At 36.1% G+C, this 19,547-nt stretch overlaps 1 protein-coding gene across 3 annotated transcripts in view; it reads left to right on the top strand.

Annotated features, from left to right (window-relative positions):
- Positions 1-19,547, top strand: part of STXBP4 (syntaxin binding protein 4) — a 74,622-nt gene that overhangs the window by 3,796 nt on the left and 51,279 nt on the right. For all 3 annotated transcript variants that reach the window (XM_054846480.1, XM_054846481.1, XM_054846482.1), the window contains exons 3-13: positions 5,613-5,686; positions 5,876-5,971; positions 6,966-7,035; positions 7,888-7,962; positions 10,192-10,277; positions 10,939-11,068; positions 11,624-11,756; positions 14,753-14,859; positions 15,273-15,456; positions 16,497-16,575; positions 19,392-19,474. In XM_054846480.1, coding sequence (XP_054702455.1) covers positions 5,613-5,686; positions 5,876-5,971; positions 6,966-7,035; positions 7,888-7,962; positions 10,192-10,277; positions 10,939-11,068; positions 11,624-11,756; positions 14,753-14,859; positions 15,273-15,456; positions 16,497-16,575; positions 19,392-19,474 — 1,117 coding nt within the window. The remainder of the gene's footprint in view (positions 1-5,612; positions 5,687-5,875; positions 5,972-6,965; positions 7,036-7,887; positions 7,963-10,191; positions 10,278-10,938; positions 11,069-11,623; positions 11,757-14,752; positions 14,860-15,272; positions 15,457-16,496; positions 16,576-19,391; positions 19,475-19,547) is intronic.

The raw sequence follows: 19,547 nt of genomic DNA, 5'->3' as shown, positions 1-19,547 counted from the left end.
TTTCTTTACTGCATAAAATAACAAATTATGTCTCTTGAAAATTTACTCTTGCTTATTGATATTAGGTTTTATGGGGGTTTAAGTTGTTAAAGTATTACTAGATCTTTCTGGAAGTTAAAAGTAATTTGTGTTCCCCTGAGTATGTTCTTGAAAGGCAGAGAACTCAGAAAAGAAGCAATAATACCATTTTGCTATATGAGACCTTTAGAAACATTAAAAGCAGCACAGCAGCAGAATTTTAAGGTAAAGGATGATAGAAGCGTTGGGGATGAGTTCAGGAAGCTGAAGAATGCATAGCTTGCTTTGAAGAAGAGATGGAGGAGCAGTTGTTTGAACAAGTGATCTATTACTGATAATAACTAACAAAAAGAGGTGGGAGCAATAAGGAGCTTAATACTAGTTTGTATCTGCTTAAATTGTTGGGAAGTTTGTCATGCCTGGTTTAATAAAAATCATTCTTTTGGTTTTTAACGATGGAACTGCATAGCCTTGAGTCGTGCATTTAATTGGGGGAGGGGGGTTGTTTCTATTGCTGAAAACACGGCACTGAATACAAACCACAGTGGTCTGAGTGGTTTGTTGTGACAAACGTTCCTGATACTGATACCACAAATTGAATTGCACTGGAGTTAAGAACAGTGAAAATTTTGTTGCAGAAAAAGCTATCGGTATTTTATCTTTTGTAACCTTGCCTGGAGCAAATCTAATTGATATGATGCTTAAAATATCAGTGGCTTTTCTTTCATTGGATTGTAACTCCAGTAGCACCAGCAGACTTAAACTGATTGAGAAAAGAGTACAAAGGGCCAAATTCTCATCGCTGAATGGATGCGAGCAATCCACGTGATGCCAGTGGAGCTCTTCACGTTTCGGGAACTGGGAAGGGTGCTGTATGTTCCCGCTTCCATCACTGATCTGCTCCCTCATCTGCGGTGGGTCACTTGGCACAGACGAGAGGGGCAGAAGGACAGGTTGCAGGCTCCATAGGCTCTCGGGTCTGACCTCTGCAGATTTGAACGCTATCTAGCCCATTGCCTATAAGCAAAAAGATCCTCTCCCCAAAACAATTACATGCTAATGAAACCAGTCACTACAACTTTAAAAAAAAAAAAGGTGCATGAGATAAGCATATGCATTCCTCGCGCAGCCACGCTGTCCTGCGGGGCAGCTCTAGACGCTGACAGATGCTGTGTCATCACAGGGTTACTCCTTGCTAGAGAGGATTCACCTTTCTACTTAAACAAAGCCCTCAGTGAGCACGGAGTATTTAGTTTTCATTTTAAACTGTAATCTTTTTAAGATCTTTTAGGAAGAGGGGAAGTAATAGGAGTGCATCTTCTGCTGCAAGCCTGGAAGAAAATCTTAGTTAACCAAATGGATGTCAGAAATTCCAAACTTCTGAATATACGCATCTCTCTGCAAGACCAAGCCTTGTATCAGAAGAGAGTCTTGCCTCTGTATATTGTTTACTTTTTCAGCTAGGTTATTCTCAGTGTAATGGTATAAATTCACCACTTCTATTTGCTTTCACAAAAAACCAGATGTGTCGGCTTCCATTTCTAGAGAAAACATATAACCCAAATTTTGTGTTAACTTTTGACTGTTGTATATCCAAAGACTAAAAACCAAGTTAAAGCATGACACGAGTCAATACCGTGATTGAGAATGCAAAGTAATAGCGTAATGGCATTTGTTTCGTTAATGCTTTCGGTCTGCCTGCTTTGTTGGCTTTCCCTTTTGTGTGTGGATGTACATAATCCAGTCTGCTAGGAAGATTGCTTTAGAGAGGTCATGAGTTACTGCTTTTGACCTTGTTTGGAGGGAGCATGTAAATTATTGGAAGAACATGAGAAAATAAGTTTATTTTAATTATCTCATTTGCCTTCAGCTGCTAGATATAGATTGCATAATCACAGTTGTAGGAAATGCAAGTAAATTTTCTCTCCTTTGCATTTACCAGTCTTCCAAGTTGCTATAAATTGCCATTTCAAACAGAGAAAAAGTAAACATTACCTCGATAGGTGAATTAGTCCATGTGACGCAGAGGGTTTTAGAGAAGATTAAGTAGGCAGAGACACTTGTCTCGAGCTCTGTCTGTTTGGGTTGGGTTTTTTTTTAGTTAGTAGCAGAAATCGTCGTGCACGTAGCCTTTATCCAGCTGAATTGGAGCCCTCCTCTGTATTTTGGTTGCTTTGTTGTTGTCTTTGCTGCTGTGCTGAAGAATGTCCTTACTCTCACCAGGAGACGAAGATGAACCAGAGCGTTTTGATGGTCTTTCTCTCTTATACTGGTATGCTTAAGCATTAGGTTCTGACAGTGTTTTTCCAGTCTGTAACTGGGGAAAGTAAAGATAATTTAAAAGCTGTAGCCATTTTCAGCTTCTTTTCATAAGCAGAGTTTATAATTTAGATTTTTGTTTAAGTGTCACGTAATATCTATTTTGTGAGGGAAGGGTATTACTCTTCCATTGATAAAGCTAAAGAAATGTTTTGTTTGTGCGCGTAAATGACTAATAATTTCTCAGGAGTACAGATCACAAGAATATCTGGACTGTATGTTCTGGTAAGTCTCCGGAAGATATAAAACACAAAACTGTTCAACTGCCTTGTGTATGCTGCTAAACAGTAATAGAAAAAAAGGATAAAAGACTTCATTTTAATTGCCTTTACTGGAACATCTACACAAAATTATATGCACTTAGTCTATTAGCATTCCAGGACTTCAGTTGGAGATAGAGTTTATGTTTTTTAGTGTAACAAAGTTAGAGCGAACATTTTGTAGAGCCTTGCTTCTTTGTTTCGTCTGCTGCCTCACGTCTCTTCCGCTCCGTGTGCTAACAGCTTGCTTACAGGTATTCTTGTATGACTTCTCGAGCAATGAGCAGCAACGGCTGATTATTTATTTGCATCTTTTTGTAGAAAGAACATTGAAATTATTTTTTGTTAATACTGCCAATTGGTTTAGAAGCCTATTTCCTTATTTACACTGTTGAGTATATGTCTAATGTTTTGGGGGAAGTATTCTGACATTTCATGAATATTAAATAATGATAACATGAAATAAATGTTGGATGGGTGCTAAATCCAAGTCTTTTTATAGTGAAACTGTTAAAGCCCTGTTTATTTTATTAGAACTATGATAAGTAGCTTGACTTGACGATCCATCTCTAAGTTACATGGGAGAAAAACTAACACCAAAAGTCAGCAAGATGTGCTATGCTAAACAAATTTGGGGCATTTGAAGATCCTGGTCTTCGCTTTTATGCGATAATTTTAAACCACACGTATTGGAGGGATTTAGTCTTTAGAGCATGAACGCAACTGAATGCCTTGTGAAGGTGTCTGTTCAGTGTGTCGGTTCCTCCTAACTGTGGTGGTGACATCATGACAATTAGTCACTGTTTCAGAGAGATCTTATTCCTCCCTGTGGTGAATTATTAGTTTGTATGTTCTCTGTATCCTCCTTGTCAAAATCCATTTTATGTTAGGATCACTCTTTTGGAAGTATTGCCTGTAACTTCTAGAAATGTAGATCCTTTCCTGGTAAGTGTTCTGTGCCTAAATTTGATTGTATTTCATGATCATTTTATATGGTAGTACATTAATAGGTTCTCTGAACTCTGAACTTTAAAGTCTGAGATTTGATCCTTTAAGACTTCACAAAAGTAAACTTTTGTGCAAGGTTGAAATAACATTTGTTCTTGCTTTTTTATTTTAATAAAAAACTGCTATGTGAAAACTGCTGAGAGCGTGGCAGAGCAAGAAACAGAACAGTAGTAGCAAAAGGAAAGAGAAAAAATAGAACCATTGTCTACTTATTTTAAGGATCAGTGTACCTTGTTTAAGTTTTCAAAGAGGGATACAAATCAGGACAGACCTGTAAAGAACATGATTAGTATCTTGTCTTTCAGCTTCCAATTTAAATTCATGGGGTGATGGAAGTGACAGTACTAGGTAGTAATGCAAAATACTCTGCTGTTGCAGTGCAGAAGTAGCTTATCAAAACAGTTTTGTTAGACAAATAGCAGACTTAAGGATTTATTCTTCCTTTCAGGCTGTGATTAAGTAAAAGCAGTTTGGTACGCTTTCAGCCTTACAAAGGGTGCCTTATGCTCTGTCACGTGCAGTCTTGTCAGTGGCCAAATACACTAATGAGGTTTCATCATTTCTTTTTAGCCTATGAAACACATACTGCAAGAAACACTAAAATGAAAATTATACAACGTTTGAAGCATAGGCTTCCTGTTTGTTTCTAAAGATGAATTACTAGGTCTGTTCTTATGGCCAGCCTTTCTAAAGCGAAGGCTAATTTTGCAAATACTTCGGAATTTGAGGTTGTGGAACAAATTGTTGCTTTTCAGAGCAAGTGCTTATCCCTTGATAAAAAAAACTCACCCAGTTTTCTTCTACAAAACCAGAAGAACTAAGGATGTTCTTTAGGAGTTGGATCTCTTGCCTGGCACTAGAATTTAGGAACATTTGGACCTTCTGGATTTCTCTCTTCCCTCTGGCATGGCACCTTTTAATGACATGTACTCCGGCTTTTGCAGAAATACCCGGTTTCTGGCATGGAGTTCAGGCTGCGTGCTGGATTTGGTTGCGTGGGAGGATTTGGGTCACTATGTCCTCCAGTTTGATCTTCTTTTACCCTCTGCTAATGATTTCTAGTTGTTCCATTTCACTTTAACATCATGCTCTAGAAAATGCAACTCACTAATACAGAACAATATGTAGGTCAAAGCAGAAAAACCTAAGTGGTGCTTCTGCTTTTTTCTAGAAGGGATCTGGTGAGTCTTCTCCAAAAATGGTGCAGTGGGAGAACAAAGGAGCTATGATACAACTTGGATGTTTTTAATTTTTTTTATAATAGTAAATAAAAAATGGTAAAGGGTAGTTGGATTTATGGGAATTCTTAACACTTTTCATTCTCAGAGCAGTATGCTGGTGATGTTTCTAAGGGAAATGTAAATTTAGGCTTCAAAACTAATTTTACTTTGTATTCTTCCTTAATTCTTTGCCATTGTCAACTGCATCCAAAATACTCATCTGCCTTTAGAAAATTTCAAGTGCCATCCTCGTATCTTGTCTGCGGGTGGGCGGGTACATGGGGGAGCAAGCACTGGCGTTTGAAAAGAAGCCTTTTTTAAAACAGAGAAAGAAAATAATATTAAGTGAAGTAATGAGAGACTGTAGGGAAAAGATTATGTTCGTAAATAACCACGAAGTTGTAAGTTAGATATCCTAGAAAATATTTTTGTATACACGGCCTTAGCTGTAGTTTGGATTTAGTATTTGTTACCTGATCTAAGACGTTATGATGTGTTTTTTCTTGCCTAAATGTTAAACTGGACCAGATTATGGGATTTTCCTTGTACTTAATTCTATGTATACTTTATTTTACCTTACCATCTTATATTTGTATGAGGAGATTGATTTTTCATTGGGGGGAAGGGGTGGCACAGAGGTCTCAAACAACATAAAGTCAGTTATAGAAAGCTGGTTTTGGTTTGTATTAGAGTTAAAAACATGGTCACTGTAATTTCTTCTATATTAACATATCTCTACATACATTTCTTTAATTAGGGATTTAATGACTTTTATTTTATTCCTTAGGACTATTATGGGCCCACATGGAATCAATCGAGCTGTTCACCGCATTTCTTTTTCTGATTGTCAAAATGGATTAGGTAATTAGATTGCACATTCTGTTGATTCAGAGTAAACCAAATCCAAAAGCACGTGGTGAGCTTTTCCAGTTCACACTGTCATCAGTAAAAGTGTAATTTATCTGGCTTTTATGGATTTCACTGTAAATCCATGTAGCACAGTAGGTAGAATAACCGATTTCTTGCTTGTTTCTTTTGTTTGTTTTGCAGGAGTTAAAATTATTGGAGGTTATCGGGCACAAACAGCAGAAGATTATGGGATTTTCATAAAGAGAATTCTACCTGGAGGGGTTGCTGCTGTAGATAGTAAGACATTTTAATTTTTTTTCTTACGAACACGCTGCATGTAAAAAGGTATATTTTACTTTGATATCTAAAATAACGTGGTTTAGTCAGAATTCATGGTGATGTAGTTTACCTTGAGATAGAGAAATGAAGCTTGGACCCTTCATGGGAAAAGATTTCAATACTCCCAGGTATTCAAAACATGTTCAAATCTAGATATGGCTGGTGTGAAAACAATTGGCAATCTTTCAGCACTGCTCAATAAGTGTTGAGATGCTGAACCTCTTTTAATTCACAGTTCTTTTAATTTGTAAGGTATGAGTGGTGTTTCCTTTACAGAACCAGTATTTTTAATGAGTTCTGATAATTTTATTTTTTTTAGATTTTTTTTTTTAAGTGGTGGTTTAGATGTTCAGTGTGGAAAAAAACAAATTACACTGGGTAGAGTTTGCAATAATAAAGTTATAGAATGTACTTCTGTCCTAGGTCTGTATATGGAGTTTTTTGAGATTCCTTCTGGTCTTGTGCATAAAGATCATTTAAATCTACTTCAAAAGTGAGAGTTCCTAACTTGATATTTGCAGAAGGCTAAAAATAGAATTGGTTCTGAAAAATCTTTTAGATGTCTTTATTAATGTATAAAACATTAATGTTTTTATACTTGGTGACTTACATGTATATTAAGAGCAAAATTCAGCTGCAAGTTAATTCCACAACTGTGAAATGTAAATTCCAATCCGACGAATATTTGTGCTATGTGTAAATAATACAAATAGCTAAATAACACTTATTTTCGGTGGCTATTCTGTGATTAATAAGACTGATTGATAGTTATTAGTCTTATGACAATAGCATAGATTAATTAGGATCAGAACCTAATCTGCTACAAGTCATAAGGTTGTTTATTGCATTAGATTATACAAAATTGAAAGAAAAAGCCCTGTTTTATTACCATCATACAATATGTTCACCATTTTCCTGTTGATTCATGCATTACTGTTGATTTCATCACCAGGCCGTTTGCTCACTGGTGACCTAATTTTGGATGTCAATGGCGAAAACTTAATTGGAGTAACCAATGAAAGGTATGTTTGTACTGATTACTAAATGTTTATTAGAGCTTGGAATATTACATGGGGTTTTTTTGGATGTTATTGACCACCAATTAAAAGAGCACAACTCCACTGAGGTCCTTGGAGTTCAACTGGCAATTAATTTCCCCTATAAATCTAATTCAGCAAAGCTGTCATGGAAAAGTGACAGGACTTTATATGCTTTTATAATGACAGAATAAGATAGTTTCTTAATGGTGTAGATTATAGAATGTATCTGAAATTAGCATTACAACATATTAAGCTATTAAAATATTTTTATATCTATCTGTTTGTTCAATACTGGTGAATGTAAAGTATGCAGCTAACAAATATCAACGAAGGAGAAATTGGTTAGAAAAATCTGGAGAATATGTTGGATGGTTTCTGTAGCTGGATCACCAGAGATCAATGCAGCTTAGTGTTGGAGATGTAGATTTAAAATGAAAAGAAAAATTACAGTGCATATTGCTGAGGGAAATCCTGAGCAATGACGCATACCTGAGCAGTAGCTTTTCTCTGGTGCGGGCTGTTAATCCTGAAGGAGGTCCAGGAAGGCAGTCAGATGGATGAAGGAGAAATAGGGACAAAAGGGAAGGGAAAGAGAGGGCAATCTCAATTTATTCCTGTCTCCTGGAACAGACTCACCACAGTCTGTCTTCTGCTCAGTTCTCCAATGCTTAATTTGGGCTGTGCTGCTGGCAAGCTTTTTTCTCCGTATCTGGCAGTCAAAATGATTAACTACATTAAGAATTTGTTCATTTTCCTGCTCTTTTAGCATTACTCGCCGTGTGCTTCTTGATAGCACCCCGCTATGTTTATTTGGCTGTTTTTTCCCCCTTCTAGGGCTGTTGACATCTTGCGAACAGCATCGGCATCTAATCACATGTCTCTGCTAGTTGCCAGAGATGAAGAAGCAAAGTAAGAGAAAAATAAAACATTGTTTTAACCTCAAAAGTAATGAAAAGCCAACACTCTATCTAAGGTTGGGTGGGCAGGCTTGCATGTATTTTTCTTTCGGATTAGTTTTAATCACAAAATTGCACCACATGTCACATTTTTCTGTGTAGTATTTGATGCCAATTCATTCTGAGACTATTTGCATTGGTTAAAGTAGCAAGCTCAGGCTAATTTCAGTTTAATGAAGAGGATTGGAATGTTATGTTACCAGCTAATACCATTAAAAACTATTTGCTGTGGTAATTTTCTTAATACTTCTCAGATTTTAAAATAATAAAAAATGAGTTATGTTAGATCTACAGTACCGCAGAATGGTATGATTTAGGCTGGTCTTGCCTTCTGAAAAAAGGCAGTTTTGGTTATTCTTTCCCCTCCGAAGTTTGCTTTTCAATCTTTAATGAGCTTTGAATTCATTTAGATAAGTAGGTTAAGCTGTTCACTGCAGGAGGTAGTCCAAAATACATCCGTTATAAGGACATTTGTGTTAAACATTGCTTTAACCTTGCTGTCTACAGTTAAGCATATAAACCAATATTGGCAGAGAAGCATCGGAAGTGCTAGGATCCAGGTCTGTATGCCCTTTCGACTTAAATCTCTGGAGGAAATGGCTGTTATGTAACTATATTTGATAATCATTGCGAGAGTATCTGCTGTTATTTGCCTTTCCTGGGATGTTCCGCTTAGAGAGTAATCTCTCCATAAAGAAATTTTATCTAAATTCCTTTAGCCTTTTGTCTGACTTAAGCTTCCTTTTTCTGCTCCTTTATTTTTTTGTGTTTGACAGACATTTAAATCACTCTGTAGCCTCTGACTTCTCCTTTTTTCAGACTGCCGAGATATATGTGAGGTCCACTCTTAATCTGCTTTTATCTAAAGCATACTGACCTAGTTCCTCTAAACTCCTTGAATAATTAAAATCCATTCTGGTTTTATGCCCAATGGCCTGTGCAGAATTTGCCACTGCATACAGCGCCTCACTCAGACACCTGTGAATTAATTTCCTGTGACTGTACATTCTCATGCTAAAAGATTGTTTAATTTACACTCAGCTGTGTATGCCTGTGTTCCCTGGGTCTGGCATTAGTTCAATAATTTTTGTCATTTTTTGAAAAATAATACATCCAGCAGATTTCAACAACCCTTTGCAGTCACTGGAATTGCTTGGGAATTATGTTCCCTGCAATCAGTTAATTTATATTCTCTCTCTCTAATTCTATAATATTAATTTGCTGATGTTTCTGGCTTACATCATTCTAGATTATTTATGTATTTTTAATCTGTTATCACTGAGGTAATCATAGCTCAGATTATAAACATGTTTTTAAATTAGGCTGCATTCAGTATTAGATTAATCAAGAGTTTTTGTTTTCTCTGTAATGCATGTAATACAGGACATACATCTTTGCCGCTTTTTGGCCAGTTTGTTACAATATGATTGGTTTCTGCAAAGAGCTCTAGTTTTTATTTTTTATTATTTTTTTTTTAACAGTGTGCCTGACCAAGAATTGCCCTTTATTTCATCTGTGGGTTTTTTTAAGAAAGCTACTATAATGAAAACAATAAGCAAAGCCCAAGCACATACAGTATTTAATATATAATGATATTTACCTCAGATGAAATAGACTGCAAATTTCTGAGAGCACTAAATGGAAGTTAAGAATTTGCATTTGTTTTACTAGTTCTTGAATACTTAATGAATATTTCTTCGATCCTCTTTTTTGAGGTGCCACAGCTTTGTTTGCCAGTCTCTTCTGGGTTCTTGTTCAGTATAGTTGAACTAAAAGCATTCTTTAAAAATATGAGTATGCTATAGGTATATTTTCTGATTCCTTTTAATATAAATAACTTGTTCTGCACCTAAGTAATTCCACTGTCTTATTATCTGTAGTTGACTTGAATAAGTTTTTAAAATTTTGAAGTCCAGGGTAAAGAGAGGTAATAATTAAGCTTTTCTACCAATAGTCCATTTCATTCATAGTCTATTGCTATTCCATCTTTTTCCTTCTATATTACATTATCTTTTTCTTGCCTCTTCCGAACATTTGACAAGGCTTTCCTCTTAGTGTTGAGGTTGACCTTCCTTCTCTGAGGAGGGGTAACCAACCATTCAGTAGAAACAGTCGCAGGTTTCAAAGGGTGCCTTTAAACTGATGCCAAATCCTGATGGAGAGGATCTTTTTATTGCCACAGGAAAGAATTTCTTGACCTGATGGATAAGTATGGTTCTCACAGTGACACCAGCTCTGCAAGAAGTTCTCCAACGCAACTATTAGCTGGTGAGCGATTTCTTCCTAGCATGACAGTCCTGTAGGACAATAGTCTTACTTCATTAGAGTAGAAGCTTGCACTTAAAAATCTTCTCATTTGGGGGGAGGGTATATTGGAGGAAATGACTGAAAGTCGGGTAAAACACACGTGTTTACTTAGACTTTAACATTTAGTTTGTAGTCTAAACATGTAACTTGACTGGTTTGTGTGTCAGTTTCCCCAGCTCTTAAAATAAATCTACTACTGCCTACTTTCAGCAATTTTAGTTAGTGAATAACATGAAAAGTTTTTGGTATTTGTAGATTAAATGTATCATAAGATTTTAAAGTATTAATAAAAATTTGAGCTAGAATAGCGTAAATTCTAATCCTCATGGAATGGTTGCCTAATTAGGATGCCTTTATGTAGCATGAGCGATTATTCAGTTGAGATTATTTTTGCACCCAGTTTGAAAAACGGTCATCACTTGTTATGTTTTAAAGAATTATTCCTGGAATCCTGGGTGGCTTACAGTTCTTGGCTGTGTAGACTTAAGCTTTCTTTTGGTTATTTGGTTGCTTATAGTTTGTGTTCTAACATGAAAATAATCCCACTGAATTTACATGAGTTGAAACTTTGTGCTTTTTCCCAAATGTGTATTTTATTTCTTTTTTTCGTTGTTTCTTTAAGCAAAATCTACAGACAGCCCTTCTTCTGGCTCATCCTCAAGGTCAGAGAGTCCTCAGTTGCATCCGAAGGATAATACCACGACCATCAGCAGAAATAATTCTGTCCCAGCACCATCCCCAAAGCTTGCAAAGTAATTTCCGAAACTGACTGTAACTCTCTGTGTGAGCTATAGAAAATGGTTTATTCAGCTGCTCAGGAAAATTTTGGGTTGAGCACTATGTGTTCAACTTTTTCCTTTTTTTTTTTTTTAAATCTTGTAAGTTATAATACCATTGACATTGCAAACTTTCAGTTTTAATAAGGTATTTTTCTCATTTATTTATTGTTTACATGGTAGAATTAGATAAATCACATTGATTTTCATCTTCATATCTCCTAACAAGTTAATGCTTCTGGTTGGTGTGTACCTTGGTACTCCCATAAGCCTTGCATATACGTAGTAGAGAGGAGCTTTTGTTCTTGTAGAATAATAAATGGGTTCTTTCTGTAATTGCCAGAAGTAACAACCAGAGTTGCTGATCTGGTACTAAGTAGGAAGCGTAATATTTGAACATTGAAATTAAATGTCCGCTATTTGTTGCTGTAATATGTGTTTGTGAAATCAGTAAGATAAAGATACTATATCACTTCAATCTTTATTATCTAATTCTGTGAAGTAATTATACTTTTTCCTTTCTGTTTGTAGGGATAGTGCATTTCAGATTATCTCTGTTTGCAAAGGAACAAGCCTAGGTTTGAATATTGTAGGAGGAATTAACAGAAGTGAAGGGCCTTTGGTATATATTCAAGAAATTATCCCTGGTGGTGACTGTCATAAGGTAAAGACCTTTTTTCCCTCCCTCCCCCTTCAGTCACCTGTATTTTTGCCTTTCTTTAGTACCTACCTCAGTATTTTATATAAAAGTTATATTTTAAATACAAATGTTGTTTGTGTTTCTGCGTGCTTTCTCTTTAAAAAGAATTATCTTATTGCACCATAGCATGTTTACATGGTAATGAAAATTATTCATGAGTTCATTTGAGGTAAATAAGGATCTTATTCACCAATTTACATATGAGAAAGTAAGAAATCAACTTATTTAAGAAGTTGTGTGATGCTCCCTTGGAATTAATTTGGATGGATCCTTGCAGTTGGAAAGCATTGTGTAGGCAAATTAGAATAAAAAATATTCTGATAATGCAGACTAAGAAAATGTATGAATCAGTACTGATTACTGTTTTCATTTATGACAAATGCAATATGTAAATCAGGAGGGTTTATCAGTTTTTAAAAAATAAATAACAGAACTGTCTGGTTCAAGTACACAAAACTATTTATCCAAGTTGTTATGGTTACATCATGAGTTATTACAATTATTTTGATGTATAGATAACCAGTTTTTGCCTCTTGCCAAGAAAAGAGGGTACGAGTTAATTTCCCAAGCAATGAGTTTTGCTCCAAAACAGTCTATAACTATTTGTGACTATATTTTGTAGATTAAGGTTAATCCCAAAATGCCAAGATCAAAGGCAAAACACAGTGTTTCTCCAGGCCTTCTTTTAGTTAGATAAATGGTAATCATTCTTCTTTTATTTTCTTCCATTTTGTTGTGGCTTCTGAAACATTTTTCTTATTGTAAACATATAATTTAAGGCCTATCATACATAATCGATAGATTGAGACATTAATTTTCAGTAAATTCTAATATTAGCAATATTAGAGGTAATTTCCCAGTCTTGGTTGTCCTGTTTGAGAAACCGAAGTAGGAAGCATATTTTAAATTTCTGCCACATGAGGGCAGCATTGAAATGGATATCTTTTAATAGGCTGGATGCCAGCGAAATAAAAGATCTACAACTTTTTTCTTTCATCAAAACCAAAACACTAACTGACAAAAAAAATGTAGTAAAGTGCTGTCATAGATTTGAAATAACACAGCTAAATTTATGATATGTGGGTATTAAATATGTAAAATTATACCGGACTTGAAAAGGTATTTTACTTTTTTCATAGAATCATAGAATCGTTTAGGTTGGAAAAGACCTTTAAGATCATCAAGTCCAACCATTAACCTCACATGAAACGCCACCACTAAACCATGTCCCCAAGCACCACATCTACACAGCTTTTAAACACCTCCAGGGATGGTGACTCCACCACTTCCCTGGGCTGCCTGTTCCTGTGCTTGACAACCCTTTTGATGAAGAAATTTTTCCTAATATCCAATCTAAACCTCCCCTGGTGCAACTTGAGGCTGTTTCCTCTTGTCCTGTCACTTGTTACTTGGGAGAAGAGACCAACGCCCACCTGGCTACACCCTCCTTTCAGGTAGTTGTAGACAGTGATCAGGTCTCCCCTCAGCCTCCTCTTCTCCAGGATAAACAACCCCAGTTCCCTCAGCCGCTCCTCATCAGACTTGTGCTCCAGACCCTTCACCAGCTCTGTTGTTGTTCTTTGGACATGCTCCAGCACCTCAACGCCTTCCTTGTAGTGAGAGACCCAAAATTGAACACCGTGCTCAAGGTGCGGCCTCACCAGTGCCGAGTACAGGGGGATGGTCACTGCCCTGGTCCTGCTGGCCACACTGTTTCTGATAGAAGCCAGGATGCTGTTCGCCTTCTTGGCTACCTGAGCACAATGCCGGCTCATATTGAGCCGGCTGTCGACCGATGCCCCTGGCTCCTTTGCCGCCGGGCAGCTTTCCAGCCACTCTTCCCCAAGCCTGCAGCATTGCCTGGGGTTGTTCTGACCCAAGCGCAGGACCCAGCACTGAGCCTTGTTGAACCTCATACAGTTGCCTCGGCCCATCGATCCAGCCTGTCCAGGTCCCTCTGCAGAGCCTTCCTGCCCTCCAGCAGATCAACACTCCTGCCCAGCTTGGTGTTGTCTGTGAACTTACTGAGGGTGCCCTCGATCCCCTCGTCCAGGTCATTGATAAAGATATTAAAGAGAACTGCCCCAGTACTGCGCCATATTTCCTATGTATCTTCTGTACACAGTTTGTTTCACATACATTGATGCTGTGATTAATTTCTTAAGAGCTGAAGAGAGACATGTTATATGTAATTTAATGTGTATTACGTTAGAAAAATGTCATAACTAACTGTAACCACAGGCAAATTACATGAATTTTCAGTGAAGTTGTTGAGGCCTCTTTTAAAATGTGAGTAAAGAAAGCTTTATCTCAGTGAGAAATCTAACCTAGCATGTTTAAAGTCTTGTCTGATAGTCTCTGAGACAGAGATGTGATATGTTCTTGTGTTGGTAGAAAGTTTGCGCTGAATTCAACAGAAGCGCAGAGTTGACAATATTATTTCTATTGTGGTTTTGACTGGTGAATTCCAAATAGACTGACCTGGTTCTCTCATTAAGATTAATATGGCTAGTAAGTGTGTGAAGAGTCCTGTGGATAGCCAAGAACATTTGGGTGTGAAATACAAATTAATCCAGCTCACAGCTGAGTTAATTAGTAAAAGAAGCTTCCTGTAGTCAGGTGGGTTGGTACTGCTTGCTGGAGAAATTACTCTGTGGTTTGTTTGTGGGGGTTTTTTTTAACAGCAATATGTATCTGGGTCCAAATTTCTTCTTTACACAGTATCTGAGATCTATTCTGTCTGATGAAGTTTTTATAATGAATGCTATCATGGTGATTAAATGATCATTTGATCTGCTCTTTATTTCTGGAAATATGGCAAAATGTATAGCAATTCTTGATATGTCTTGTGTTAACAAATCCAGAGGAATACGTTAAAGTGCTGTGATTGTAGAGTTCTTTCTGTAGTGTTAGAAATTAATATAAAATTTGTGGGTTTGGTTTTTTATTTGTTATGTTAGGATGGACGATTGAAGCCCGGAGATCAACTTGTGTCCATAAACAAAGAGTCAATGATTGGTGTCTCCTATGAAGAGGCAAAAAGTATAATCAACAGAACAAAGATGAGGTATCTCTTACTGTCAGACAGCTACCAAACCTCCAAAATGGTTAATTAAACTATATTTATGATCAGATTAATGTGAAATGTCTTGTCATGTGTACTTAGAGGAAATGCAAGGGATATTAATTTTTTTAAATACTGAATTGCAGTATTATTTCATAGAAGACGACTCAAACGCATCTTTTAGACCTGTAAAATTATGATACTTTCATTCCTTTCAAAAGAAAAAAAAAAACCAACAACAAAACCCCAAACCACAGTATTTTCCTTTTTTAATGATGGGAAATGGAACATCCTTTTAGAAATGTAAATAAAATCACACACAGTGTTTGGGAAAATACAATTTTTTGCAAGAGTAACATAATCCTATGAACGGTATAGTATACAATATATTGAAATTTTTTAAATTTTCATTTTAGGTTTGAAAGTTTTTGGGAGATAGCTTTTATTAGACAAAAAAATATTCCTAGTTCTTCAGAGAATCTGCAACGTCCTTCCAGCCTCTTAACGTCTTCTGTAGCATACGGAGAGCAACAGGCTGCAGTACTTAGTTCTCTTACATCTCCTAATGGGAAGCTTGTTTCAACATTTACTGCAAATGCTGTGAGTATACGGATTACTCCTCTTAGTATAAAGTGAGCAAATGGTTGTTCTTCCTAATTTTTTTGGAATTTCAGTATAGGGTTATTTTAATTCAGTTTCCATCCTAGTAGGAAAGTGACTGGCTCTTTTTCCTGCACAGTATTAATTCTCTGGAATATCAAGACTTTTCCAGGAAACATGTTGTGTAACAGTAGAGTAGACCACACTGATGAGAGAAATAAGGGTATTAGTTGGCTTGTGGTAAGAAAACAAATCACATAAAATAAGCATTAACTATTTTCTTGGATACAAAGTTCTCCTTACTCTTTCTACAGAGTAAAGTTGCAGAATTAGAGAGAGAGATACATATATAGTTTTATGTTTCAGAGATAGAATACTCACATATGCACGAGTGCAGTTGCAATCTCAAGCGTTCACTTCCTCCATGATGATGAGATTTTTGATTAAAAATCAGAGTCCTAGAAGAATGGGGTTTGGCCCTTTCTTTTGGTTAAGCAACAATTGTTTTAATTCATACAGCTCACTGTTAGTGTAAAGAAGTAATGTTGACAGAAGATTTTCAAACTACTCTATTATTTTAATTTTTCAAAAAACATTTTAAGTTTATTGCATTTTTAAAACTAAAGTATTGCCTTTGAACAAGGAAGAATAAAATGTTCCATGTCAAACACAAAGTCAAAACAAGTGATTCTCAATTGTTCTTACATTCGTACTTAAAATTCTTGCCCGTTTTTCTTTTCTATTAGAGATATAAACATTGAAACAGGTTGCTTAGAGAGTCTGTGCTATCTTAATCTTGAAAATAGTCCAAACGTAACTAAGGCTTTGATAAGGCCCTGATAGAAGTTTTTTGAATGGCATTCCTTCTCACCACCCCCACGCCTTCCATTTTCTCCTGGGGTTGTTTGGATCTAGCCAGCCCTATTTCTCCCCCTGGTCTTCCTTCCTCTCCCTCTCTTTCACATTAATCTGTATTTCTAGTTTGGCTTGTGATCCACTTTAGAAATGGTATTTCATGACTTTTGATTTTTCTTTCATAGATGGAAACTGGAGTCAAGATGGGAGAGCAATCTCCAATTACCTCTCCAGACAGCAGTCCTGCTGATGTGTCTGCCACTGGTAAATGCTGATTTAATTCCCTGCCACCCTTTTTTCCTTTAGTAACTGTCATACAGAAAATAGTACATAGTGAGGCTCGATAGCCTTTAAAAAAAAGGAATATTGCACTATTTTTGTAGCACTAAATAAAGGACTGAGATCAATGGATTGTTTAGTAGCTTCTGTCAAATATAACTTACCTTGTCTTTAACAAACAGCTGAAACCAAACAAAAATGAGTGATCACAACATTTGCTATACAGCAGTAATGATAATAGACTCAGTAGAAACCAGATAATGAAGACTCAAATATAGATCAAGATTAGGTTACCATAGAAACTGTGCTTTCTTGATCGGATGAAATGCTGTGGATGTATACTGCTTGCACTTTTTTTTTTTTTTAAATCAGGACAGCATAATGGAAGGATAGACATAACAGGCAGACCTCTTTAACAGTTTTTCAGCTAATAACAAATAGAATATATATGTGTATACATTTGAAAGTCATGACATTAAAACAAAGACAATAGTAACTTTGATCATATATCTAAATATATATTTTGAAAACAACACTAAGGAAAAATAGAGATGGTAGAATTTGGTCAGAACCAAATCTGAACTGAATACTTGAAATTCCTTTGGGAAACAATATGCGTTGTATTTACAAACAGTGAAAATGCAGTAGTCTGACATGATCATGAAAGTCTTAACTGACACAGTAATATAACTGATTCTGTTCTGTATTTCTATATGCAGACCTGAACTATATTCTTTGTCTTCAGGCAGTAGTAAGTAAGCATAACCTCTACTTCTCAACTTGATGTCTAATCCACTTAGAAGAGGAAGGATAAACATATAGGATCTGATTCATTCTAGATGTCACTCCACTGATGTTATTTAAATTGTACATGCATCTATTATGGCCCATATTAGATACCCTAATTTTAAATGAAACCGTCTCCATATTACAAATCTGACCGATTGGCTTCCTTCCTTGAAGGGTGAGCTGACTGAATGTGAACTTTCGAATTTGGAAAGGCTGCAGTATTGAATACATCTGGAGTTTAATGATCACACAGGTTTTTCATATTGATCATGAAAAACACAACTAAATCAGAGGAACAAGACAAAAGGCTACTTTTTAATATATTCAGAATATAAGACTCTTAGTCAATATAATGCAATACACAGGAGGTTTACTGTTGCTCAAAGAGACCAAGACCACAGTTTCTTAACATACCTGAATAACGTAGTGGAAAGCAGAAATAGTTGCAGCTGTAGTTTGTGCTGTTTCTTGTCATTTTTCATTTTAGTCTTATTTAATAGCACAGCCTTAGTCAAAGCTGCCACTTCTTTCATGCTGCCCTTTGTTAAGGATAACCTTGAAAAATTAAAGTAGCTCTTAGATTATTTTTTTTTAATGCTGTAAGAAAAATCAGCATAATTTTGGTAAATTCTTGCACAAACTCATACACAAGGCTTTTTCATTCTGAGTTGGAAGGAAGTGTGCCAATTCAGCTGAGGTTCTAGCCCACTGTCTTCAGAATTTAATATAGCATGTGAGAGGTGTTAGTGTCAGAGATTTTCAAGATGTTTTGGTTTATGCTTTTGGCATATAAAGAGAATGTAAATTACTTTGAGCCTGGAAACAGATATGCTGTGAAAAAAAAAAGAAAAAAAAAGAAAAGAATTCTCTGCAATTCCTTCTGTTCCTTTAGAAAGAATCTCAGACTGCAGGATCCTTTAGTTTTCAAATGCTGGTTTTGGTTTCAGTACCTCTCTAGTCCATTAATGAAATAATGAATTAAGATCTAAATTATATTTATGAATGATAAACACAAGCATTCCATTTTCTTCTGCAAAAAAAACCCCATGACAACAAGTCAATGAATTTATTCTATTTACATCTAAAATCCAAATAAATTGATAGTTAACTGCTCCTTTTGCCTGCTGTCTGTGATCAAAGGCTTCCAAGGGTTGCTGCTTCATGTTGTATCCACAGGTGTGTCTGAAGTATGACAAAGCTGTGACTGCATTTCTTGAGTTCCATTAAAACTAAGTACGCACAGAAAAAAAACCCCAACCTATTATTCTGAAATCTTGCATATGGACTGCTTAGTACTGGTAACTTCTTTTCCTCAACCGAATTATTTGTGTATGTTGGAAATAAAATAGGTGCACCATAAGTTATTAATACAACTAGCTAGAATTATGCAAACTTGTATTTCTGACTATAAGGACTGGAGAGGAGGGGATGATGGATGATGGCTTAATGAATGGTAGTTCTTGGAAAAGAGTTCCTCCCAGGAAAAGATACTGAGAAGCCTGCTGGAATTCAGTCTAAGCTACCTCCACACAGCCCTTAGTTGGCAACAGGTCATTCCCTCTCTTTCCATGGTGTTTTCTAGATCACTAGATATGCTTTTGGGAACTGTTGATTATGCTGAGGGTGTGTCTTGAAGGTCTTTCTCGGAATTCACAAGTGTGTTTCCCTTTCTGTTTCCAGAGTAACTGTATATCTCTGAGGGAAGAGAAAATACCACAAGTATAAGCCATATGCTTGATGAATCGCTCTAAGTTATTCCTAGTTTCTTTCTGCTAATTTGCTACTTGTCACTTTTTGATGTGGAAAAAATAGTTTAAGTGATTGATACCTATAATTTTTGTTTATTACAATTATGTCCTTTAACAAAAAAAAGTTAATCTAAATATTAACATTTATTTGTGGCAAGTGGGTACTTAGCTGGCATCCATTTGATGAGCAGAGCTTCAGAACAAATTTTTCAAAGCAATAGTCACAACTGTACTGTTTTTCATTTTAATGTTTTTTCTTCTTAGTTATTGCCCCCAGACAGAATGACGATTATGAGCTACACGGAAGGAACTCTACTATTCGTCTCAAAGCAGAAAAGCTGGAGAGGGTAAAATCCTTATAATCTTTCGAGTTTTCCTTTCTCCCCCTTCATGAAGCATGTAAAACATCTGGAGCATATT

Source organism: Grus americana, chromosome 18, assembly GCF_028858705.1.
Source record: "Grus americana isolate bGruAme1 chromosome 18, bGruAme1.mat, whole genome shotgun sequence".
Classification (NCBI taxonomy): Eukaryota; Metazoa; Chordata; class Aves; order Gruiformes; family Gruidae; genus Grus; species Grus americana.
The sequence above is the reverse complement of the archived record's forward strand: the minus strand, read 5'-3'. Positions and strand labels throughout refer to the sequence as shown.